The sequence below is a fragment of the Perca fluviatilis genome, chromosome 10, assembly GCF_010015445.1.
Source record: "Perca fluviatilis chromosome 10, GENO_Pfluv_1.0, whole genome shotgun sequence".
Lineage (NCBI taxonomy): Eukaryota > Metazoa > Chordata > Actinopteri > Perciformes > Percidae > Perca > Perca fluviatilis.
This window is the reverse complement of record NC_053121.1, coordinates 23930837-23958245: the sequence shown is the minus strand read 5'-3', so window position 1 is coordinate 23958245 and position 27409 is coordinate 23930837. Positions and strand designations below refer to the sequence as shown.

Sequence of the window (27409 nt, the reverse complement as noted above, 5' to 3'; positions counted from 1 at the left end):
GTTGGAAAGTGTGATTAGGTGACGGGTGGCTGCTGGCACGCTAGAGTGACTTAAGACCCTGTCCGTGAATGCAGGGAGGTCTGGATAATCTTTCCCTCCACAAAGGTGTGTGGGGCTAATCCAGGCCGCTGTGCTGAGCTGTGGATCAAGTCCTACAGGGAGTGTGGGAAGGCCAGCAGGACTGACACAGGTTCGGCCCTCTTAGTGGCCGGAGCTTATTTTTCCTAAAGTACGATGCGACAGCAGGCTGGTCCATTCTTCCACACCTTTGCATTATTCGTGTCAGCCACAGTACGTGCTGTTGAGGGCCGTTAAGTTCGAGAATGTGATGTGATTTCAGAAAAACTTGTTAAAAAATGAAAACCACCATATAGATTATTGCCTGATTCATCACTATATTTTAACAGAACCAACACGGAGGTGGACACATCGCCACAGAGCAATTTCAAAGCGTTCCAAATTTAAATGAGAAAAACTAAAGTTTCTCTGTGCACATCAGAAATTATATAAAAGACTAAATGTGAAAATCTCTTGTCAATATGCAAAATACTTATATAACACTTAAGTTGAAGTCATTTATGACATTATTTTCTATGCCAAAGAAAGTCACAAATTACTTTGGTATTGGTACATCAGCACTGACAAAGTCAATTCACAAAACTTTTCAAAACAGGTTTCAGATGGCATCTTGTTTATCGGTAATTATACATTTTGAAAAATGTGTTTACAAAACTTTTAAATGTGAAGTGATCTGACACTCATCTCTTTATTTCTTATTTAGATTCTTAAATTATTTTTTATAGTAGAAATATAAGTGAATTATTGTGATAAAACATGAAAAACACATTCAAAGTGACTGCTGACAACCTGTGGCATTGAATAGTCCTTCTTCACCAATAAAGACTGAAATAAGTGAGAAAAAAATGTAAATTTAGGGAAGTATTCCAACTTAATAGGACAGACAAATGGTTTCTTTTCACCAGCTATTTCAAAAAGACTACCCTCATTTTCCACTAGTGTCAATTCCAAAACTAACCTGCCTGTAAAATAAAGGTTTACCAAAAATCTGATTAAAACCCAGCAGGCCTGAGAATTATATTCTTAATTTTAAATGGATGTTTAAAACTATACACAAGCATTTTTTTTTCCCCAGGAAAGCAACAATAGAATTGGAAGACCAAATTATTTGTATTAGTACCTTCTCCATGAAGACAAATCAGATGTGTTACCAACGTGGTACCAGTATTTTTATTAATGAAATAATTATTGTGAGCAAACATGTTGAAATTGTAGATTCCAATTGTTTGATCGTTACAGGATTATCATTGTGGAAATAACAGATTGTCAGTGTGTCTTTACACTTCTAAAATAAATCACTTTTCTGTAGGCCTACTTGAGATTTTTTTAAACAACCAGTTATATTTCCAAACCTCATATTACACACAAAAGACAGAGTCAAGAATTATGTTTCGTACAAATTTATTCAGCATTTAAGAATAGAGGATGGTCTTAAAATATGTAGAAACGTCAGTTTAAATAAACATTTTCGTTCAGGATAATGAGTAAACATGACACTGTCAAAACCATCATAACATTTTACAAAAACAAAATTTGAACATTTTTCACGTGACAAAAACACCGGGTTCACAAGCTAAAAAGAAGAAAACAAAATCTTACTATAAATAAAACTTGCGTTTGCGACCCGCACAGTCTTAACATTTCATTTTAACCTATAGGTCATGAAGGGGAAGAAAATAAAGAGATTACAAAATTTGGACACAGTCGAGACAACTGACATTCTACAAATTAGGTGTAAACATTTATGAACCAACTTTCCATCCAGCTTTTCTGAAATACACCAGCCTCTCGTAATGAGGCCACATGCCTTTTCATAGAGAGAAAATATGGCATTCATTAAAATATAGAAGTCCAATTCTTCTACATAAGTTGATTGCTTATACTTGTAATAAAAAGCCTCTTTGCAATGCAATTTACTCTGATGGGCTCAACGTTTAGTTTCGGTCCATTTCAAATGCATTTAAAATGGACAACTCAATACATATTGAGATTTTTTTTTTTTTTTTAAACAAAACTGCTGAACGTTGATTCTTTAGCAACCAAAAAGTTCAAGTATCCGAAGTACTTTTTTTATTTATTTTTTAAAAGTTAGAAGTCTTTTTCTTTTCTGTTGCTCTCAGATGTGGGTGAGAGGTAGCGTCCCATTGACGCCAGTCCCTGCGGTCTGATAGTGCGGATGGACGCTGTGTAACCGGCTGCTCTGCAGGGAGGAATGCTCTGCGCTTTCCCCGCCGGGAGGCAGGTACATGCTTATCATATCCCTCAGGTCCCCCAAACACGCCCGCTGAGAGTGGGACGTGATGGCCGGCGGCGGTGAGCTCGGCTCGGTCTTGCACACGGACGCCATGGAGCCCAGTCCCATGGCGCTGCTGGTCTGCTGCGTGTACGCTGGAGACATGCTGTACGTGGAAGCCGCGTTCATGTAGGTTTGCGCCGAGGACATCATCGGGTACTGGAGCCCTGCCATCTCGTATCGGTGCATCTGCTGAATCTGGGGGCTGTTCATGCTGTGATGCTGAGGGTAGGCCAACTGGTCCTGCATGAGGGAGTACGCACTGTTTGTCCACCCGTTCATGTGCGCATAACCGTCCATCCGCTGCCCCACCGACACAGAGTTGCCCACGGCGTTGGATCCTGGCGCCAACAGTCCCCCGGGCAAAGAATACTTGTCTTTCTTGAGCAAGGTCTTGGTCTTCCTGCGGGGACGGTATTTATAATCCGGATGCTCCTTCATGTGCATAGCGCGTAGACGCTTGGCCTCGTCGATGAATGGCCTCTTTTCAGCGTCGGTCAGAAGTTTCCAGTCAGCACCAAGCCTCTTGCTGATTTCAGAGTTGTGCATTTTGGGATTTTCTTGAGCCATCTTCCTCCGCTGTCCCCGGGACCAGACCATGAAGGCGTTCATCGGCCGCTTCACCCGCTCCTGGTCGCTGGCACTGTTGTTCTTAGCGCCCGGCGCCGAGCCCGAGTTGGACTGCGGGAGCGGGGTCTTGAGCTCGGTTTCCATCATGTTATACATTCAGGCGGCTTTTAGTGTTCACTCACAGGCACATAAAAAAAAGTTCACAAAACAGCACCAGAAGTCAAAGAGGTAGAGGTACTGACCAGTCTTAAAAGAAGATAGGATAAAAAGTGTGCCCAAAGAGGCAAATGTGTCGGCAGGTGCTTCTGGTTTCTCTCCGCTCAAAGCTGCTCTGTCCCCCACGGCTCTGAAACAGAAGTCTGTAAACTTGTTCGCCAAGCTCATGTTAATAGGCCTAGTGGCCGGACCATGTGATGTGGATTGACAGCATGACAATGAGGGACAGGCGACCAATCAGCGCGCAGCTCCCATATCCACCGTGAAAACCAACTGGAGCACACAGCGCTGTGTTTTGGTTAGGAGGAGGAGGGAGAGGTAAAGTTTTAAAACAGCAGCCCAGCTCCACAACCTGAGCGCAAAATGGTAGAGATTTACAACCTTTATAATGTGAAAATGAAGATGACAAGTTCACGGAAAATGCAGCCGACTTGCTTTTCTTATTTAACAGATGTTTTTGGAACAAATTACATCCAAAATAGGTTATTTTGTAAACTGATTTATAAATTTGGTACTCAGTTGAATAAAACTGAAAAAGTCAAACTTGCAAAAAAAAAAAGTTTTGTAGACAATGAAGGCTATGCCTTTAAATGAGAAGGAGGCTATATAGATGCTGCTATATGCTGCAGGGAAACAAAAGTCTAAAGGGATCAATCTCAATAAATTAATTGCAGAGGCGAATCCCAACAGGCCAAAACCCACCTAAGATAAGTGCACATACTTTAAGTAAAAAGTGGAATATTGGAATAAAATGTGCCCTTGGCAGAGAGAAATCCTTTCATCTCTACTTGCTGTCAAACACGCTTTTGTTGCTTTAATAACAATTTTACAAAATATATATTGCCAACATCAAAACCCCCTTATAAAAGGAGTGGTCTTATTTTAGGGATTATGTTTAACAGATGGCCTTTAATACCTGTTAGCTTTTTCCGTCTTTAAACAACTACAAGTTGTCGAGGGGCTGAAATCATTCAGTTCCCTTCCAATACAATATAACTCCTTTGGAAGAATAAGTGTAGGCTAAATAAAATAGAATAAGGCTGATGATTCAGCTAGTATAATTAAAACAGTATCTTGATTATTTTTTGTAAGCAATCAATACTAATCTCATCTCATAACATGACCTTAACATGTTTTGACTAAGACAGTACTCCTTTTTAAATGAAATAAATGGCACGTTAATGTGGCTGTTTGTGCAGCGTTCAGGTACTCACAATGCAAAACTTTAATACATCAACGACCTCTTGTGGAGAGGACGAGCTAGCTCTTGAATCCCTGAGGGAAAGTTTAGTTTGGGACTCGTGACTTCCAGACAGCTCGCTCCGTCGTGTTTAGTGTCAGTAACTGTTTGCGGACTTGTTTTCTCTCTGCCGTGTTAATGGTTATTAAAATGATGACCGCGGAGAGGCCTTCATTTGCATGCGTCTCCTTACAAACGACCTGAAACGCCGCTCCGCCGCTGAAACCAATCGGCCAACAACAGGGCACAGCTCACACCTGCTAATGGTTAGGAGCGAATCGCCCATCGAAAACGACTATTAACACCTCGGTATTTAGAAGAGCTCTGCAGGGAGCTGTGCATTTTAGAGCGTTTCGCCTCCCGTAGCTTTAACATCTAAAGTACGCCTCATGCATTGTATTATAGATGCAGCGCACCTGAGGGGCCGGAGCCTACAGACTTTTTTATTTTTTATTTTATTCATCACAGTTGTGGAAAGCAATAAAATGCAAAACCCCAGTCTGTTGGAAAGTCGCGTATTTAGCTGAAAACACTGACTCAAGATCAGATCTTATTTAGGGCTTTAATGAGCTGCTTCTATTAAATTATAACATCATCAGTCCCAATAATGAAAGTTTCAGTTTTGAAAATAAAACTCAAACATATCACACACATTTTGTTTAACAAAAGGGATATACAATGTCATTTGCAGTCATTAGACACGTTTATAAAAGTTACACTGTGACTAAAAAACAGAGCTACAGAAAAAAAAAAGTATGACTTTTCAAATGAGAAGGCTCATCTATAGGTACAAAGAAAGAAAATGATGCGTTGTATTACAGGGAGGGAATATAGCCTATAGTCCCTCAGCCATATAGTTGTAGTAAATCAGCTAAAAAGAGACATCACTTCATGGATTTAATTTTCGCGTTCAATGGGGCGTTACAAACAGAGCAGGGGCAATAAAACTAACGTCCAATTAGCAGCTATCTATTCTCAGGGACCAGTTATTTGTTTATCTGGGCAGATCTCAATACTGATCCGCTTGTAATCTTCTTATGGAAATTGACCGGTAGCAGAGGGAGAAAGAGAGAGAAAAAAACCCACCAGGAGTAACCCGGAGTTTGGTAATGAGGGCCTCTGTGCAGCTAATTTCCTAATTAAGGAACGGAGGACCACCAGCACAGTCTGATTCAGACTCAACGAGCCTAACAGCCCAAAGGGGCTCTCAGGGCTAGGCTGCAGGGTCCCACTGTTGAATGTTGGGAAATATGTGGATGTCCTGATGGGAGGATATAACCTGCATGCAAACAGCTAAATAGATAATTATTTTTATGGATAAATTGTGCATATAAATTTTCTCTCAAAGCATCGCTTTCTGAGGGGAAATCAATAATGTTTTAGTCGTTTTCGTTACAATAAAGATGTATCGGATTATTAAAAGCAAATATTTTGTTGAAATGTCACATTATGTTGACACAGCAATGAATCTGGTGGTACAGAAAATACAAGTTTGTGTTGATATTCTGGGATTTGGGCCTCGAAAATAAAACAAACGAAAATGTAAGCTATATTTGCAGAGAGCTTTAGGGTTTAGCTTTGAAAAACAGTTGAGTTCTCTGCATGTCCGCATCCTTTACTCGGCTGTCAATAGAGCTCTATGGCCAGACAATTAGAATTAATGACGGACAAAATGCGCTCAACTTTAATATTATACGACAAGACACCGGCGCTGCATGTCCGCCATTCAGCTGCAAATAAGTATCTGATAATAACTTGTAATTTATTGCCTTTTTATTGCTTTTTTTATCACTATAGCCAGCGTTTACAAGTATTTTTTTTTATCTTATTTTTGGCAATTCCCAAATAGGAAATTGATTTTTTTTTCTATAATCGAAAGTCGCATCTGAAACCGACAATAAACAACATTATTGTAGGTGTACATTATAAATCCCCCGACCTCCAGAATCAATAACTTTTTTTGTTTCAGCTCAGTGACTGCGGACAAGGCCTTTGAGAAACAGTAATTAACAAAGAATGGGTTTTCAATTACAGCCACAATGGAGACTGTCTCATTAAGATTTGCATGATTTTTGGACCAGGAATGCAAATGAAGATGCATTTTACGCACGGTCTGCTGTTCCTATTGTGTCGGCGTGAATGGTTGCGCCCTCCCAGTTCAACACAGGTAAAATAATATTCACGGGTCATTTAAAGGAATAAAAGTGATGCTATTATCACCTCTTTATTTCACAAAGCAGGGCTAGTAGTCCTGATGGTAATTTGACTTATTTGACCCATACGAGACAATAAAATACTTAAAATAGCCTAAAATGTTTAATGTCTGTGTGTAATGCAGAGTCATTGCTGAGGAACATTTATACTCTGTCAGATCTTAGTTATTTTTTTGAAAAGCGTTTGAACTGATATTAAACACATTTTTACAAACACTCTTCAGTCATGGTTCATTAATTCATTTCGGAATATTTCTTACTTAAGATTCTAAAAAAAATAGCTAACGGCTTCTATAAAATGCTTTTTTATTGCTGGATGCTGCTTTGGAAAATTCAGACGTTAATATTATGAGCTATTCCAGCAACAGGTATCATAAAACCTCATGTATACTTACTGATAGCTTCTCAGGAGCTCTACATGGCAGATCTGTTATAGGAAAAGGAGCTTCACCTTGAGTTTTTTTTTTATTTGCTTTGAAACATTATCAAAACCTTTCTCTTAAAATAATAATTTGAGAATATATTTGGACTGCTGCATAACGTCCAAGAGTCCAAACTCTCTTTGCGAAGCAAACAACAAATTAAAAGAAATAAAGATTTATTTCATCTAATTTAGTTTCCTTTTTAACATGTTGAAAAATCATTCATGTTTTACAAATATGTGCAAATGTGGTCCAGATAAACGATGGCCAAAACATTAAATTAATAAGCAGATTGGTTGAAGATGGTGTTTAGACTGATTTCTACTGTATGTACAGAATCAGGACAGAGAATAAATGAGAGCAGGTCTTTAATAGAAATATGATTTTCTTAAGTACTGCTCTGTGTCATTACTTTTCCTCGGTTGTTCCAGCGTAGAGTGGCTGTATGTAGAGCTTAAGTCATCATGAGAGAGGATGGGAAGGGATCAAGCAGGAAGATCACCTCTTACTGTGGGCCCATCTGAGGCAGTGAAAGCATCTAAGTTCAGTCATTAGTTGGAGGGACTGTCACTCAAACCTTCAAAAGAACCACAACACACACTCAGAGGACAGATGCATTGATTTTCAGGAGAGCTTTTGTGGACTGTTGCAAGTCTGTCAGGAGGACTCGGGGGCTAATAGAGAACGCAGCATTCTTGCCTCCACTGTAGCAGAGTAATTTGTATTTTCATTGTGGCGGTGGGGGAGTGAAGCCCAGGAGCGATATGTCCGCCACCTTGTTCAGCTCTGTGGAATGTAACCGTCTTACTTATTGACCTCAGCTTGTAAAACAACATGCAAAAAGCTGTTGTGCCTCCTGTAGCTGCCTGTGAAGAATGCTTCAAACTTTAGCCTCTTTTTCTCCCCGGCAGGCCAAGCATGTCCTTCCTCATTATGTGTGAGCAAGGCCAAGGCTGCTGACACAGACCCAGTGTAATCTCTTTAACCCGCCACTGTCATGAGCAGACAAGGCGTGACCACCCAACACTCTGCTCCATCTCACTTAGCCAAGGGAATAGTTTTTCACTTCATCACCTCACCCTCTCTGGGATGTAGCTGCTTATCGTTTAGGGATGCACATTTCAGACACATTTTTATCAAGTATGCTCGACACACAAGTGCATGCAAAATTGTTCAGTAGTGCACACACACACACAGCCGGGGTTAATCATTGTTACAAGACCACTTAATATAATCGTGTGCAGCAGTGTGCAGTTAAAAATTCACATACTCACTGACCCTTGGAGTTGCCATAATTGACACAAGCATTTTTTTTTTGCTGTGGTTATTGACTAATGAAGCTAAAAGCAAATGACATTATATCACAGGAGAGGACATCGGTGGAAGCATTTTTAAATGAATACACCATGATTATTAGCTCCTTGAAGTCATTTCTTAGACAAAGACTCTTTACGTTTACTTAGCAGATTAAGAGGAACACTCATATTAAAACATTTGGTATATGATGCGTTAAATGGAAAATAAAATACTAAATTACTGTGAATTATAAGCTCTTATCCATTGAAAGCTAATTTCAATTCAGTTGAAATTAAGCAGAAAATTTCAATAAATATGGTTTTGCTTCTGAGCCACTGGGTGAGGCTGGATTAAGCCATCCAGTGCGCAACATGATCACGTCTGTGTTTGCGCAGGAACAAAGTCTGCTGCCTAAACATCCTCCGCTAAAGCTCTGCTCACACTTGAAACTCTAATCTGTGCAATCTTCATTTATCCTATACAGACATCATATTACATCTTATTTGCTGGTTTCAAGAGTTTGCTATGCAGTCGTTTTCAGAATGAGATGCACTCTAGAATAATACCAAATGCATTAAACGTGCAACAAAAGAGAACACAGGCCTCCAGATGCTTTCTTTCACCAGCACTAAAGTTATGATAGTCTGTCAGCGAGCAGATGCCTGCTGCCTGCCTCCTGTGAATGGCATTATCAAGCACCTCTATATGATGATCATTTTAAATACTGTTGTTGCCTGACTGGCTAATTACAGCCCTCATTATTTCCCATGTATCTTTTGAATCATTGCCATGTTCAGTTTTTTTCCAAAAACAATGGAAACTTTCTCCGTTTTTTGTTTGGAGGAAAGTGCTGAATCCTCACTTTTTGCTTTGTGCCATGCCCAAGCCAGCAGCCCTCTTTTGTTTTAGCCATAAATGAGATCCCACTAATCTAGCCTCTTTTAAAAAAAAAAAAAGAAACGGTCTCTTTGTCAAGCCTTCATAGTTTAAGATAATATTGTGAGAATGCACAATTAATTTTCAGTGTAACTTCTAATTAATTAAATATAGCCAATTTTGTAATATGATTAATGCCACCACGTTGTTATCTGTATTCTCCTCCAAAATGAATATGTAACAGCGATACAGCACTGAGCATTAATTGCAAAAATTGGGGCTTTTTAGAACCCAAAACTAGGTTAGGTAATTATAGGAGGTAATTTATTAAACCTTAAATAAAGAAACAAACAAGCATAAATTGATATATAAATCATGAGTACCATTGTGTGTAATCTGGCTGTGATTTGGGACAAAATGACTCATCTTTGTTGCGTGCAGAGCACTTGATAAAGCAGATAGTGGTCATAAATTTAGTCCCAGTCAAGGTCTCATTAAATGAGGCATAATTTAATTAAGAGTTAGCCATCGACCTCCAAATATATTAATTACCTTGAGCATGACGAGATGAGTGTGGTGATTATTGCGTATTTCATTAGAGTAAGTCTTCTGGGAGAAAAGCAAACTAAGGTGGGAAGCTGACTGTGTTGACAAGATAATGGATGGGCTGGCCCGAGATGAATTTGGTCACCTTGCCTTGGGTTGAGCTCAGAGGAGGTGAGCCAGAGGACAGCGCAGGTCCTCGAGAAGGTAGCACGTCTCCGCTCTGTTTACCGGGGTTGAATAGAGCTTTCAGGTTAATGTTTGAGAAAGGTTTGGCAAGTCCGTACCTCACTTAGGTAAACATGTTTTTACCGTATTGATCCATTATTAATGAGAAATTTGGACTAAATGATAATGCGAGCATGTTAAAAATGTTTAGAGTCAATTCAGGATAAAATAATCAACTATTCTTTATCCTGAACGGCAACGGCCGCGGGTTCGACTCCGACCTGCGGCCCTTTGCTGCATGTCGCTCCCCCTCTCTCTCTCCCCCTTCATGTCTTCAGCTGTCTGTATACATATAAAGGCCAAAAAATAATCAGAAAAAAATTTTTTTTGACTGAACTAGAAAGTGTATCTACTATATATCCCTAAGTGTGCTGTTTGTGTCTTACCTCTTTTGTCGCTATAACCTCTGAATATGGTGTACAAAAGAAAAACTAAAAAAGGTGTGAAAACATAACAAATTACAGTTGAAATCATTACTGTGATTAATTTGCAATATAACTGCTAAACCAAAAGCTACTGCCTCTGTTCTCAGCCGCTCAATCCCCTGTGGTACAATAATAATGCTTTACTTTTACAGTTCGCTTAAATCAACTTCACTTTTTTTTTACAAACACTGCTAACAAAGAAGCGCACCTTGGTGTGCCACCTATTTGCGCACACACATATACACACACACATATACACACACACACAGACCAGGAGTGCAGAGGCGACGGCTCATTGCCCCATAGACTGATATGTCAATGAAACATACAAGATGTTGCTGCTGCATTAGAGCGATTTCCAGCCTAGCTCCTCTCCTGGCTGACAGCGGGACAAAGAGCCTAAGCTACTATTATCTGGAAGCAAGCTCTCATTCTTGCTTTCATCTTTCTCTTCACTTACACAAACATAGATGTACGTGCTTGAGCAAACCCACGGAGCTCAGCATAAAGTCACAGATGCATCCAGTGTGCATATCAGCCGGGACAAACCTTTGGTATTGTAGGGTGTTTGTTAAAGTGTTAAAATGACTGTATAACGTTGGCATATAAAAGAAGTGTAGCATGAGTTCTGATTTTCTGAGGCTGTCGGTATTTTTGCAACAGGGCAGACCAGCTGTAATATTTTACATAAGTTAATAGTTTCTACTGTTTCTGTCTTATTTTTTATTCTTCTGATCAGAATGACATCTAGACCAACAGGTGACGTGACGTGACGTGACGTGACGTGTCTTCAAAAAGAAATAATTGCCACAGGTAAAGTCAGACAATGTCTTAACAAATATATGGGTGAACAGAGACAGCAAACACGACTCACAGAACACAAAGCTCCCTGCACCATCTCCCTGATCGCCCCCTCCCTCTTTTCTCCTCTCTTTACCACTAACCTCCTCCCACTCTGGCCAGAAAATTGAGGACACTCACCAATGTCTGACTGGTCCCAAGGCTGCTGCTGCTTCCCAATCCCTCAGTTAGACACACCTTCAACAGCTGGCTGTCAGCAGGGCCAGGAGCAGGAGCAGGACCATGGACTGGAAGATAGCAGTGACATCCACAGCGCAGAGCCTCAGCCCAGAGTCCAACCACGGCCATTCAGACGGCAGCACCACCACCATGGCAGCTCCCAGTGCAGTAGAGAAATATAAAGAGTGAGAGAGCCGGTCGGTCACTGGTGTGGTAGTGCACACAGCAGCTGAGCTCTCCCTGCTCTGGGACCCATCTCATTCAGCCAAGATTGCTTCATACAAAAGTTGACAATGCACCAGTGAAAGCCATTGTTGATATTCAACATTTTTTAAATAGCTGAGCAGAATAGACAACATGGCAGGCTGCAAAACTTGGCAAGGGAAACTGACCTGGAGCTTCCCCGTTTGAAAGGGTTGCCACACTGGGCGAGAGGAGAGAGGGCTATTGTGTTAAAAACAATAAAAAGGGAGAGCTGGTGTGAAAGAGCTCAAAAAACAAAACATCTCCCATCCCAAGAGAGCAGAGTACAATGACCTTGCATGGTCACAAGCATATACGCATTACCAAGAAAGGGCAGAACAATGAAATCAGTGCAATCAGATCCATTTTAAAAAGAGGATATCATAAGTCTGATTCTTGGACCGAACAACAAGGAAGCTCCACCTGCACACTCAGGTAGAGTTGTTACAAAATAAACCTGAGAACACTTGTGTCAAATGCAACATTCAGACCCAACAGCTAAATGTAACAAAAGTCAAAACTGTAATATGTTCTCCGTGCAATGGCTCAGCTAACATTCAGAGGAATGTCTTCCAGAGGGCCATCTATTTCTCTAATGTTGCACAGATGAGGACGATACTGCCTGACGCTGTTAATGGTGTTCGGTTTCCGTCATTGTCAAGCTGACAAGCGTGCAGATTGATATGGATATTTAAGAAGCCTTTAAGCTTCCATATGTCAGAGCATTACAGTGCCGCTGGTGCCTCAGAAGCTATCAAAACATCTAAGGCGGCTCCCAGTGTTGTGTTTCGTGCATCCTCGTCTCTCTTAGTGGGGAGCAGGGTGGGTGAGAGGGCCTGAGTGACTAATGTGGATTTTAAAACCCCTGAAGGAAAAGGCTGCAATACCTGAGACCCTTCCCATCTAGCACAACACACATCTATTCACTCATTTAGTAACGTCTTACAATATTGTAAACTCAAAGTAATCAAAAGTTCACTTATTGCAGTGCATGTTCTTTTTTTTACATGACTGCTGATGAATTTACTGTTGCAATAAACCTACCAGCACTGCAACTAAATGGTCATTTAAAAACCCAAAGGTATTCACTTCATCATCATCTGCAATAAAAAAAAAAGCTGCAAGTCACACTTAAAATGCTGGGGGATTTTTATTTGGTAAATTACTCAAATGATTAATCCACTATTAAAATTGTTATTGTTTAGTTTTCCATCAGTTGACTAATCGATAAACCCTATTTTCGTTGACAGTGGCTTTGCTTACTCAATGTGTCCACATACCACAATGCTATAAAAGTAATTATATCATCAACTTCCATATGTAAGCTTATAAAATCAACAAATTTTTCCCCCTCAAATATTGTTTTCTTTTCTTTTGAGTTTTTTTTAAACCCAATATGTAGAAAAGTATTGAAGTGCTAACGCGTCTCTTTAACACAAACTGAGCTTGCACATTTGATGATGGTGATAAAATACAGAAATGACCATAAAGTACTATTATGACACCAAATATATAATATATTTCATGTTTCATGAAAAAATGTCAATAATAGAAATAATAGAAATCCAAAAAGACGGAGAGCTCCATAAAAAGTCAACAACAACACAGATATAAGAGCCTTTGCATTTCACCATGTTCTTATATCTTAGCACAAACAGAGCTGACTTCTGAAACATGTCATGAGTTAAAATATAATGAATAAAATAGATACAATTAGGAAAAGTGATGAAGTACCAAGCTGATAAAACAATGTTAAGTATGTCTTTTGAGCTCAGAAAAATGGCTTAGGGTGTCCAGCACCCCAAACCGAACATTAGTATTAATTGAGTAATCATTTCAGCACATATACCTACTACTGTGTCATACACTAATGTAAAGTGGAGGGCTTCAGTTACAAAATCTGTGAGTCTCAGTCTGCAGTGTGTGTGTGCGTGTGTGTGTGTGTGTGTGTGTGTGTGTGTGTGTGTGTGTGTGTGTGTGTGTGTGTGTGTGTGTGTGTGTGTGCGTGCGTGCGTGCGTGTGTGCATGCGTGTGAGAGAGAGAGAAAGAAGAAGGCACACAGAGAAACAGGACCGGTCTGGCCCTTTGACATAGGCAGGCTTGGAGTTGGAGAAGTATAATTACACTGAGCAGGGAGAAATTACAGCTCTGAGAAAAAAGGCAGGGCCCACATAATCTTATAGGTGTGTCAGTGCTTGGCTGCAGGACAGAGAGAGAGAGAGAGAGAGAGAGAGAGAGAGAGAGAGAGAGAGAGAGAGAGAGAAGAGAACCTGTGGCGTCTTTACTGGAAATTCACATCAGCGCCACCCATCACACACTATTAGCTGCCATCAAAGCTCTAATTTTACTCTAGCATTACACCCGCTCCCTGTACCCCCCTCCCTCCCCTGCTGCTATGGATGGTGCAGCCTGGTGGGAAAACGACATTCAATCCGCTGTCCGCCCCATTCAGGCCAAATTGGCAAATGACAGCTCTCCGCCTCTCAGATTTCGGGAAGTGAAAGTTACTACCGCCTGAGCCTCATGTTAGTGGGGGAAGGAGGAGGAGTGTGTACAGGGGGAGTGAGGACCGGTGAGGCCGACGACTGGACCGAGGAGGGTTAACAGCCTCCCTTGTCCTCGGCGGTGGTGACGGTGCTGGACAGAGAACACAGAGAAGAGAGAGAAGAATGCCTACTCAGCAGATCAAAGGAACTTCCCTCAGACCAATGGGAAAAGTTGACCTCAATCCCCTAATCACCCACTTTACCACGCCGGGCTGAGCCGTGCGGGAAGATGGGAATAAAACGTTTGTCCTCATGGAGGTCAGCAGCAGCGAGAAGGCAGCACACAGAGTTGAATCTGGATAGAGGCATGCTGACTTAGGAGCACAGGCCTTCACTTTGCCACTGTACCAGCATTTATAGCTCTCTTCTAGATGTATTCAATCACAAATTCTGCAGAAATAAACCATAAAAATAATAAGGTGTGACATATTTGGTCTGATAAGCTGCATAGGAAAAGGACATAAAAAAAATAAAGAATGGAACACGCAGCACTGCTCGATACACATGCACAAACAACATGGTCTTTAATCTGCGTTTTACCATGACACACAGGGAAAAGACACAGAACATATTGTGTAAGACACTAACTGGCCGCCCGACTGAATGGTACTCTTACTGCTAATTAAGTGCTAATGGCAGTTCCCCCCGCAGAGAATACTAATTAATGTTCCATTCTTCTGCAGGCTGAGCAAGTACTCCACCGCGGCCTAATGAGGGGAAGCAGGTACGTCTTCTCCCAGGCTGGGTTAATAAGCACAACACAGTGGGGTCTGAGTAGAGAGGGCCATACCAAGGGGCTGCTTCCTGTTCCCAAATCTTAACAGACCCCCCTCAGAACACTCACAATGAGCCACAGAGGTAATGAAAGGGTTTGTACCATGAACTCGGAAAATAGGCCAGCTTGTGTGTCTCTGTGGATAGCACCTTTAATATATTTAGTGTCTCTACTAATGTAACATTAACATGTAGGAAATGCTGGATAAAAAAAACAAAACATATGACAACAAAACAACCTGTCCACTTAAAGAAAGTGATAATTCTTTCAGACAAAGATATTAGTGATAATGTTGGGGAACTGTGTCCACATTTCACAGGGAAGTGTATGTAACTCAGCATATAACTATTGTATGTATACACTATTTCTACCCAGCAATGCAAAAGTATAACAGTACTTGGAAAACTGTTCCTTAAGTACCATTTCATATTGGGTATGTCTTCCTGTGTGTCTTCCTACAGAATTACGACCTAGAAACTGCTGATGTCTCTTAGAAAACAACTTCTATTTTATATAGTTACCAGCTCCCTGAGAATATGCACTGCAGAAAAATAAATAAAAACATTACCTGTTTGGATGCAGAAAGCCTGGGAATCAGATTCAAAGTGCTGAAGAATGAATGGATGTGCGAGAATGTGGGTGCGTGCGCGAGCGTAAACATAGATTGAGGATGGTATTGGAATTACCTGAGTGAGATAATGGTGGTGCATTAGATTAACTTTCAGTCCTTAAATGCAACACATTTAGGCAATCTTGTCCCCCAAAAACATGTCAATGTCTGAAAGGCCTCCCTCTCGCTATCAGGAGCCTCTGGTCCCCCACACTGATGCAGCTGGCAAGGCGCTACCGTCGACAGTCAAAACGCAGCGCCAGATCTAGTTATAAAATAATTGAATTTTCATATCAGAGGGGACCAGAGTCCCAGCAGACAAAAGGACTGCTGAGTCCTCTCTGATATTGGCTCAGGCCCTTTGCCATGCGCATGAAATCAGTATGTTAATGTTCCAGGGTTTTCTTTTTTTAAGGGCACTTGTGCTCTCGCAATGTACTACCGATGCGGTTTCAAAAAATTGCAACTATTGATAAGTAGGCAGCCAGCAACCCCCTCGACCCCTCCTCCCACCCAACATGCTCACCCCCGCCTCCCCCCAACCCACCGAGGCTCTAGACGTTCTTGCACCCCCATCCTCCCCCATTATTAAAATTGTAATTTATTTTTCTAAATCAGAATGACAGCTTGCTTTCTTTTCTCTGCAGCAGGCAGTGAATCACCAAGCTTTAATTACTTTCGTAACTTCGCTGACCCTGTGAGCGCGCTGCTCTGTGAGAGAAAATGGGACCTCCAACAAAGGCTCTCCACCACCACAGCCGCCTTCGGTTCATTCAAAATGCGAAAATTTATCAAATCGGATTTTATAAGATTTTGTTAACATTTCACTGCCTATCTTTTCACACCCAAAAAATAAAAAAACATGCCCGTTTGCAACAGTTCTGCACTCCCAATCTCCTGGCCCACCTCCTGAAGAAACTCAGTGCACTAAACAACCTTGTTCCAACTCTCCCTCTTTCCATCTCTCATGTGTTTGAGTTGACTCAACAAGGTCTATTCAGGTCAAAACAGCCAGAGGTCACAACAATATCATCAATACCCCCTCATATCCAGGCCGTGGCCTCGGCAGCAGGAAGACAGGCAGCGCGAGGTCCTGAGGCCACAAAGCACAGATCAACAGGGACGAACGCTACATTTGATCACTTTCACAGATCTGTGGCCTGCAGACAGGGTCAAGCTTGATTCAGCACGGCCGTCAGAGTCTACATCACACAGCCATCCGCGGCCTTTTCTCACCACAGGTCATCGCCACAAAAGGAGTCGCTTCATTGTTTAAAAGCATCTCTGAGACTCGCATGGATCAAGGCCGTGACAATGATGTTTGTGAGAGAGCCATTAGTGACTTTTGAAATGAACAGGAAGAAGGTTTAAGATAGCTACTGCCCTCTTCGGCTTTGTTGCTACAAAGTTCAGGCATGTTTCTTGTTCGCCAACACAGATCTCTGTTTGCGTCACATTATTCCCGCCGCCCGACTTATTAAAGAAGCTAACATGTTGTAATCCCTGCTATCGCTCTCACCTTCTCACTGGCACACCTCTGTTTTGGGCTGTGCCACTGTGTGAACCAGAGGGTGCACAGGCACGGTTGGTCTTTTGCTGACTGCCTGATAATTGAATGAGCGATTATCCCTCCCATTAATAGACAATGATACAGAAAGCACTGCCATATGTACGGAATATTAATGAGTGGCTGCAGGGGCCTAGATAAGAGAAGCGCCATGCAGTTGCTGTAATAGGGGTTAAAACAATTTGCCCCCCACCACCGTAACCCACCCACACACACACACACTTTCCACTATGCTTATCCTCCATCCTCTCACCAACTAAGCAGGCTGCCACCAAACCCCCATGGCCTGAACTTGTGCTTGGCGCTGACCTCACTGCTGCCAAGGCCGACCCGCCATTGTGTAAGAGTGTGAGCAGGGTCACTCGACAACAGAATGACATGCTAATGATGGGAAGCAGCGGGTGTTTAGTATTTATGTCATAAGACATTTTGCAACATGGGAGCTGGGAACACATGCAGCAATTCAGATTTTGTATGCCAAAAAAAAAAATGACTAGGCCTACCTCATGTTTTTTTGTAGTTTTCTAGCTTCATCTCACTGTTTCACTGCTGAATCTGTCTTCATCTTCTTGCTGTCACAAGTAAAGTTATTTTTTTTTTATTATTTTATTTTTTATATTCAGGTAAAGTAAAGACGCAAGAAGCCCGCAACGCCACAAAGGCCTATCCAGCCTCACCTCTATCACATTTCATTAAAAGGTTGCAGAGAGTCAGGCCGGTAAAACAGTTGGGGCACACTTCTATATGAATCACCATGCCAATCAATATCTAACATCTATTAGCGTTGGAAAGCAATATTTCCCCTTTTACCTTGCAATAATTGTGCTTAATGCTGTGAAGTACCTTATCATACGACTGACGGCAAAAGAAAGGCCAGTTACCATGGCGACTGTGAAAGCCATTGGTTTCCTTTTCAGCAGAATAATGAACTTCTCTCCTATGTGTGTCACTCTTCGACTCCACTCTCAGCCTCTCCGATTAAATTGAAGTCCACGCGTCCTTGAAATCCCTCGTCTCTGCCTTATAATTTTCCAAACAAGAGAAAAACACAGAAGAAATGTGCCAAGGCTTGACAAATGCATCACTTTAAGCCGAGGTGTGGGTGTATCACAATCAACATGCAGTGTATTTTAATTTACTAATAGGATTAATTCGTAATTGATTCGTAATTAAAAAAGCAAATACTTCTATAATTCCAGTTACATGTCATGAATGGTTTAAGATTACATTTTCCTTGACTTTGTTTAGTGGCATAATAATCTTTCAGTTTTCTCTTAGAACGCCTGTAATCATGCTCTCAGATTAAACAACTCTAAAACATTGGTTTTAAACAGTCCAACGGACTATAGATTTAAAATCAGTTGCAATTACTTTTAATGTTTGCATTTTTGGAAATTAAAATGCATTTTTCTGCAAGTGAAGACTTTAAGCTGATGTTATCAAAAGTGTTTTACAGTAAAGTCAGTAAGACAAGGCTACTCTGTCACGTTTAATAATAATGGATACATGGAGCTGAATAGACTTCTCAAAGTAGTCTGACACGTGCTCCTCTGTCAGGTCATTTTTTTCTATATTTCTATAAGAATAAAAAAAATAAAAAATAAAACTTGCTTCGTGAATCCGATCATTGATTGCACTCGCTATCCACAGCGTCCTTGAGCACAGACGTCCTCACTGTCCAAAGACATCAAGTGGTTTATTCAGTGGTGTTGGTCGATAATGGCAAGAAAAACAACTAATTCAAGTCAACCTGGAGAATCGAGATGCACACATATCCAAACCAAATCTTTCTTTCTTTTTCTTTTACCGAAACGACTGCAACTGGTTGGGTTTTTAGATATAGCCCGTATAAACATTGCATCCTTTAGGTCCTATTTTAATATGATTATTTAACTTGAAGTTATTTAGGCTCATTATATTTGATTGCTTTATCAGTTAAAGACACAATACATTATTTTAATGGGGTTTTTTTCATGTCGTTTTCGATAAGTTGTTGGCTGGTGCATTATATGTAAAATATTTGTATTTGAATTAATCCTACTGCTTTGTCACAATTAAAGTGACAACCGCTACATTTACTAATTAAGTTAGTTATCACATATCGCCATCCTAATGTACCTCCATTAACGGGTTTCCGTGTCGCTTCTCCTGTTATATAGACTGTAAATGACAGACTCGGTCATTTAATGCTTCAGATGCGTTTTAAGTCGAAACATCAATTACTCAGAGAGGGCGATAAATACCCGTGTTGTTGTCTTACAGGCGTGGGGTGGGCCTGGTAACATATGACCCTGACTTCTTCCCCAAAATATTACTACAGCCAATTGATATTGGTTATCTGGTTATTTAAAAAATCCTGGTGGCATATGGCAGCAAACCAAAAGCACTATTGCATCTCTCTTTAAAAGTAGAAAGTTAAGTTACTCTGCACTGTATCACTTAGCAATATTTGATAATTACATGTAGATAAGTCAAGAAGCAAACACTTCTCTCACAGTACCTTAAAGCATTATAGCAGCAATTTCAAGAGAACAATTAGTTTATTTACATTCATAAAGCAATGTCTAATCTGACCATACAACGCACACAATTGTGTTCACAACTCCAGACAGTCTCACATAGAGGGGACAAGTCACCAACATATCTCATCAGCATGACCTTATTATAATTTAATGTAATGAAACCTGCCTTCTAAAGGGCAACCAGACACGTAAAGTAAGCCGACAGCATGATTGAGACAAAGATGTCTAAATCTGTTATAGAGGCAAGAGGGAAGAAAAGTAGCTCACCAATGTTACTGTAAACTAAGAAAATCAGCTTCTCTTTTTAGGCTGATGGTCATGCATCTTCAGTTTATATTGTTATTAAACTGTTTCATGAACCCAACAGAGGGAGATTTCTCTGAACTCAGAGAGGGGCATGTCATTCAGCATAGCAGCAACCAGAAAAACACGAAAAATCCCTAAAATACGTAATTTAGCTCAATTCTATTACATGTAATCCAACTGCTCTACTGTAGAGGACAAAGGAGAATTTCAAGACGAGACAACTTTTCTGACATCAGCACATCAAGGGCAGAGGGAGGAGGTGAACAATACAAACTGAAAGGATGTACTTTGCCCCAGAATGATCCTTCAACATCTTCTTTACACAATGTATGCAAAAAACAGAACACACGAGTTATACTGTAAATAACCAACAAAATATACAATGGTCTATTAAATAATGATCTGCTTTTCTGTCATTTTAATTAGGTTTGTCTTCCATTTTAATCCTTGTCTGCACTGTACTGACACCTACCTCTACAAGTGCAACTTGCACACAGAACCTGATTCAGATATGTATAGGCCTATATCAGACACAACATACGTGTGTTTTAACATGAAAGTTTGCTTCCAGAGTTGCAACCCGGCCCAGGTCAATGGAGCCCATGCTTTGTGTTTCCAGGTTAAGGTTTTAATGTGAAACACGTGACTACCAGCATTTTCTCAGCAGTTTTGCAGGTTGAATGGTTCCTGACCATCTTACCGTGTTTCTGTAGCGTATACCTTGCTCTGGCCTCATTTTTTGTCTGTTAGACAGCGCTGAGGGCCAAAATACCCAAATAGCACTTTTACAGTATTTCTTTCCACATTTTTTTGAAATGTTCCCGCTTAAAGTATTCTGACTTACTGGAGAGACACCCATCTGACAAGTTGAGCTCTCCTGACTGAGTGCAAGTTGCAACTTCCTGTCGCCATGAGACCACAGGGGGGCGCTCATGAGCTTACATCACATTGAGGTAAACTGTTGAAAAGTGCACAGAATGACAGAACAGTTTGAAACCTTCATTAGATTCATTTTCATTATTACCAATTCGATAATGTGTCAAATTAGCAGAGCTTTGAATCATGTATCTGTTTTACATGCTAATAGTTGGTGGGGACATGAAGATGAAGATGCTGGTGAAAGGAACTGTTTGTAGGTCTGCTGGCAAATGTTAACATGTAAAGAGTTATCCGATGCAGTCTGTCATGAACTGAAGTTTTGAGAAAAAGCATAACAACTCAGAGTGACTGACAGTGCTGCTTATATGTTTGTGATCATCCATTGTTTGTAAATTACAGACAACATGGAGTCATATTTCTAAATGGTATTGCCATTTAGACTGTAATTATTGTTATTAGCCTTCAGGCTACTGGGTCCTACTGCAATCTGTTATTATTTTATTGGTTTCTAAAGATGGGAGAAAAAAAGTTGGTCATGTTCTCAAACAATGAACTGTTACAATGACATAGTTTAGGTGAATTCTGGCCTTGAGTTACACCTTAAGGAAATACGCAATCATAGTTTTATTTATTCATAGTATTTGCAATGGCATTACGTTTAATCTCTTCAACTTTTCATGGGTTGGTCATTGTAACTCATGTTGTGTGGACTGCAATTATGCACTGGAACAAACTAATATAAAATCACATTAGATGATGTCACAGTGTGGAAATACTGTAGGTTTTTAACATTAAAGTGACTTTAGGGGGGAAATCTTTATCTTGTTCACTGTCATCATCGATATAGTGGGTTTTATTTTAGCCAGCGCCCTTATCCAAAAAAGAGCCTTCATAGTTCTCTTGCCGTGGAATGATATATGGAGATGCTAACATGAAAGATCACGCACTCTGCTTTCACTCCCTAAACATCAACTGTACTGTATCTATCTAGGTAACAGAAAGTGGAGTTAGTTTCAGTCTGGCTAAACACATGAGTTGTATGGTTTACACAAATAGCAAACTTCATGTGCTTCCTCTGAATTCATAGATCACTTAACATTGCTCTTTTCACGAGGGAGAGTTGAAAGAAGAAGAAATTAGAGCTTAATTATATTTTAAGTGATTTCACACTGACCAGACAGGAAAGAGTCATTGCATAATCAGCTCATGATACGTGACATACAGTAAACATCAGTCACTCGTGATGTACCACTTTATGATACATATCAAACTATTTATTTACAGTTATTACAGAAACATCTTCGAAGATAGTGCTCATACTTAATATCAAGAGAACACCGTGTGATGCAGAGCTGTATGAATACATCTGCTCCTACAGTATTGGTTCATATGTCAACATTAAAAACAAGGATGGAGGGACCAATGCTCTGTAACTGCTCTCACATGTTGCAAAACCATCAAGGAGTTCAGCCTAAACTACTGTAAGAAAAAGGGGCTTTCAATTCCACGTATCAATCCCAAAGGTAAAAGGGTAAAAAGGAAAATCCCTTATCCCTCTAATGAGGCGTGGGTGGTTCTTGTCCTGAGTTGTCTCTTTGCTTTTCTCCACAGTTGAGCAAAAGACAGCTGTGAAAGTTAAAGGATAAAAACAGCTGGGATCATGAGCAGGCTGTAGCTGAGGTTTCTGGGTAACACATAGATATTGTTGATACTACAGGAAGGATTGCATCATAACTGCCTAATTTTTGAGAAAATGGCCAGGCTATCTGTCATATTTGGTCAGATAATGAACTTTAATATTTAGATCAGTGAGTGACCGATTGATGACAACAATTCACTGACTAACTTATTGCTTATGAACACCTGCCTGAGGAGATCAGGGCTGTGAACTCTGTCCCATTTTTTATTTTGTTTTTTTCCTTTAAAAACCCATTTTTTAAAATAGTTTTTCAGCGATTTCACTGATGTTTTATGACATTTTAGTGTGTGTCTTATGTGTTTAGTTTTTTGGGGGTTTAGTTTGTCTTATTCTCTTTGTGTTTTAAATGTGTTCTGTTAAAGCACTTTGCAACTGTGTTTTCAAAGGTGCTATAAAAATAAAGTTTTTTGTTATTATTAATAATCCACCTGTGACCGCCAGTGTCAGTTTCTGTTCCCATAATTTGAAAGTAAAACGTTTCTTCTGCATAGCACAATTTTCCCCACACAGCAGGACAGTATACAGTAGCGTAAATACTGTCTTTTATAACTTGAGTTTGGTGTAATAATCCCTTTGTGGTAGGAGACTGGGTACAGACTCTTTCCCACTTGAACTTCATTTTACAAACACAAGAACCTCAAGAAAATGAGGGGAATTGAAACATGGCCTTTATGCCTGTTGAACACAGGCATTACGTAAGTTGGATGGAGTGAATGCAAATACTGTAAGTAAATGTTACAGTAAACTGATTCTCTACCAAACCTCTCAGTGCAAAAAAGGAAATATAAACAGGTGCTTCTGCATGTGCCATTAGAAATGTTAGCTAAGCCTGGAGCAGAAATACATGTTTAAAACTTCAGATTTCTCCAATAGATTTCCCACTATCTCTCAGAATCTTTCACTGGCTTTCAGGGTTCTTGTAGACCAGAGCGATGCCATGGTTATTGTTCGGCTGTGTGTGTGCCTGTTCAGGTGTTTGGCTGTATGTCGTCTGTCTTTTTCCCGTCAGAAAAGACATCATTTTGGCTCTGTAGTGATCCCCAGCCAGGAAATACAGAATTGGGTCAATGCAGCTGTTGATGCTCGCCAGCGGCCGGGTGATTTTGTAAGTAAAGTTGACAATGTTGAGAAATTTACAGTTAAGATCTAAAACACGGGAGGTGTAGTAGAGCGTCCGTGTGATGTGAAATGGAACGAAGCTCACAGCAAACACCACCAACACCACGATGATGAGCTTGATGGACTTCTGACGTGAGGCGGCGCCTTGCTGGCTTTCAGAAATTCCCTGTCTGGGTCGGCACAGGGCCCGCGCCATCAAGCAGTAACACACCACAATGACCAGGAACGGGATGCCAAATAGGAGCACCATGATGACAGAGCTGTAGTCCACATACTCCTTAAAGGCCTCCTGGTTGGTTGTGTCATGGCACAGGGTGTCATTGTCCCTCGTGGAGGTGGTGACAAAGATGAGGTTGGGCACCAGGCACACGCTCACCACAGCCCACACCATGCCGCACACCAGGTGGGCATGGCGGGACTTCACCAGGGTCAGTGTTTTGAGTGGGTGGCAGATGCCCAGGTAACGGTGCACGCTGATGCAGGTGAGTAAGAGGATGCTGCAGTAGAGGTTGGCATAGAAGAGGAAGCGCACCATTTTGCAGATGGCCACTCCAAAAGGCCAGTGACTGCGGTTGGCGTAGTAGTAGATGAGGGTGGGCAGGGAGAGGACGTACAGGAAGTCGGACAGGGCGAGGTGGAACATGAACACGGTACTGGGCTTCCACGGACGCATCTTAAGGAACAACCACAAAGCCGTAGCGTTGAGCACGAAGCCGACCACAAACACCAGACTGTAGGACACGGGCAGCAGGATGTATTTGAACTCCTCATTAAAGCGACAGCTAGCGTTGAAGACTGAGGTGAAAACCGCCGACTGGTTGTACGCGCCGGGGTTGCTGATGACCGTTTCCATAGTGATGTAAATTTTAAGTTGCACTTTTAAGCCAGCAGGCGACCAAACCTGCAAAAGGAAAAAAAGAGACACCAAATATGATGGTTTTTACATTATATCAAAAGAAAATACACTTGTAGATGAAATAATGTTACAAGGTGAAGGGCCCCCAAACCAAATCCTGCTCAGGGCCCCCAAAGTCTAGGGCCTGCCCAGCTTGAACCTGCATGGCATTTTATCTCTAATTCACGTAATTTTAATAATCAGTGATTATTTGGCATTTAGTTCCTGTCAATATTTCAGTCACACTTTTATGACAAAAAAAAAGCTATTAATCTAAATACACCGACAAATTTATTCTAATCCTACTTTGCTCCGCCAGCAGAGGTCTCGACCCCAGAGTTTTAAGTAAAAGTAGTGCTAGTCTGGGATAAATTAAAATTGTTTGATGTACTTGTTAATCTATCGGTTATTGTATCAGGGAAGATGCATTGCTATCACTCACAAAGAACTACAAACAATCATCTGTGTCATATGCTTAAATATTAGGAAAACAAGATGTGCAATGGTTTTACAGCAAACTCTTCTCCTCCCCTCCTGTAGTCTGGACAAACGGCTCCTTCAATGGAACAAACTGAACTTAAAAACTGACAGCACTACAGGACCACGGACTCTATGCACTTTATAATATTGTTGCACTTTTGGCACTGGCTGAAAAAGTTTTGTCAGAATGTATAACGTCGGAACACCTGAGGGAGTAGGATGTCCTCAGAGTGGTGACTTGATACTAAGGTCAGTTAGTGAACAGTTGTATACTTATATTATGTGATTGTTTTGACTCCCAAGTCAATTTACTTTATTTTCTTGAAAGTATATATTTTTTTGCTTTCCATAATTTTATTTGGGAAAACAATAAAAATCCCATCTTGTCAACTTCATCTCCAACTCATCCTGAGTGTTTACACCTGCTCACGACTACTCGACATCTACCCTTTACTTTACATTTATTGTATTTATAAACTTGTCTTTTACTGTTGAAACTTCAAATACAGAACTTTAAAAACGTAAAAGGAGTGCCATAGCGTAAACATACTCTGTCCTGCATGTTACAGTAAGTTACTTAATTTTTTACTGAGCCACAATATTATCAGAAAAACATGAAGTATGAAAAAGTAAAAGCATTTACTGCAGACCGGTATCTTTGCAATCTGCTATTATTTATATAACACTCTGAATTTTAGATTGACATATAAATGATAATTATAATAATTATTATTACTATATTATTTTGTTATTATAGATGCATGTAAACAACATCTGATGTTGTAGGCCTAGGTCAAGGTACAGCTATTCTAATTTATTTATTTACTGTTGAATAATGTCTAACAATGTAAGTAACTATTAACTATAACTCAAACAAATGTAGGTTATAGGAGTAAAAAGTATGCTACAATGTTTCACTCTGAAATATAGTGGAGTTGAGGTATAAAGTGATAAAGTGGAAATACTCTAGTAAAGCACAAGAACCTCAAAAGTTGAGTAAATGCACTGGATACTTTCCACCACTGTTGGTTATGTCAAGTGTTATCTTTCTCCTCAGTCACACACACACACACACACACACACACACACACACACACACACACACACACACACACACACACACACACACACACACACACACACACACACACACACACACACACACACACACACACACACACACACACACACACATAAGAACCGAGTTATCGTGCCACTGCGGCTACTCACCCCAAACGGGATCCGGAAAACAGCAGCGGTGGTGTCAGGCTGGTCTAGATCCAGTCGCTCCAGAGAAGTCCTTCAGCTTTTCAGTCGAGATCGCTAGCTGCTCCTCTCTCTCACTCTCGTCGTCTTCTTCGTCCAGCCGGCGCACATTAGATACGCACGGCACTAAAAGTTATGTTTCGGTGGAAGTCGTGTTTGGAGTCCATGGTGGCAGCGCTGCAGAGACGTTCTGCACAGCGCAGGATACGTGGAGAGCATACAGAACATACTCTGTCTGCACGCCTGAAATGGGAAGTCACGCTGCTGAGTGGACAAGACTGCCTCCCCCCCAAAAAAACAGTCTTGCGTGTGCAAGTCACTTTCAATTTAGTGAACCACGTGAAACTACTACCAGAGCTGATTGACACATTCAACATAAACACTACCCCATACTTTTACTTCAAAAGTTAGTTGTTCTCCTTATAGCAGCTTTTCATGTACTTCTACACTTGTACTCCTGACTTTTCATCAGTCTGTATTAAAATACGTGCAGTAATTCAAAGATCATTCTTGTGCTACCATTTTCTTTAACAACAGTTCAGAGGGAAATATAATCCCTATTCATATTATGTATAGTCTAATTTATGATGTGCTCATGAAATTAATGCAATATTATGGAGTAAATCACCCAACAGAATATAAACAAGCCAAACTCATCCCTGTCTGCAGCCACAATAGACTACTAACATATACTGCTTACATGTTAACACCCCATGTACAGTAACACATGGAGAACCAGCACTGTAAAATATGTGAGTACGTCTTCCAACATTGCTATTATGTGTCTCATTCCCATGACAACACTTAATGCCACTCAATGCTGAAATGTTATAGAAGGTAATATTTGAACAGCTGTACAGTAGGCCATTATATAAGTTAACAGTTGCACTCTGGAGCTTTAAGGGATCAACTTGTTCGTCTCCTCAGTCAACTTTATCATCTCAGGCTTTTCTGTAAGATTCACGTGATAGGCATGTAATTATAATCATAAAGAAATAAAAAATAGGCAGGATGAGCAATGCTGGTGTCAGAGACAGACCATAAACTGAGGTGAGATAAGGCAGTCACTTAATAATTTACCA

At 40.6% G+C, this 27409-nt stretch overlaps 2 protein-coding genes and 1 long non-coding RNA gene across 3 annotated transcripts in view; all 3 read right to left on the bottom strand.

The window, feature by feature from the left end:
• The window catches only part of LOC120567136, a 30318-nt gene extending 18663 nt beyond the window's left edge, over positions 1-11655 (bottom strand). Inside the window, exon 1 of the long non-coding RNA XR_005640526.1 lies at positions 11382-11655. This is a non-coding gene — a long non-coding RNA (uncharacterized LOC120567136). The remainder of the gene's footprint in view (positions 1-11381) is intronic.
• On the bottom strand, positions 1463-4502 carry sox3 (SRY-box transcription factor 3). Its single transcript, XM_039813970.1, has 2 exons — positions 4372-4502; positions 1463-3509 (listed from the first exon to the last, which is right to left on the bottom strand). Exon 2 carries the CDS (start codon positions 3095-3097, stop codon positions 2195-2197), a length of 903 nt encoding a protein of 300 aa, XP_039669904.1. The 5' UTR covers positions 3098-3509; positions 4372-4502; the 3' UTR covers positions 1463-2194.
• An 8027-nt stretch (positions 11656-19682) lies between the features above and the next one.
• Positions 19683-26600, bottom strand: p2ry4 (pyrimidinergic receptor P2Y4). The gene is made up of 2 exons (XM_039814415.1): positions 26292-26600; positions 19683-24587 (listed from the first exon to the last, which is right to left on the bottom strand). Exon 2 carries the CDS (start codon positions 24537-24539, stop codon positions 23466-23468), a length of 1074 nt encoding a protein of 357 aa, XP_039670349.1. The 5' UTR covers positions 24540-24587; positions 26292-26600; the 3' UTR covers positions 19683-23465.
• Between the last annotated feature and the right edge of the window lie 809 nt (positions 26601-27409).

What these genes read in the sequence shown, in the direction of transcription:
- sox3 (XM_039813970.1), bottom strand. Translation starts at nt 3,097, where the DNA reads ATGTATAACATGATGGAAACCGAGCTCAAGACCCCGCTCCCGCAGTCC.
- p2ry4 (XM_039814415.1), bottom strand. Translation starts at nt 24,539, where the DNA reads ATGGAAACGGTCATCAGCAACCCCGGCGCGTACAACCAGTCGGCGGTT.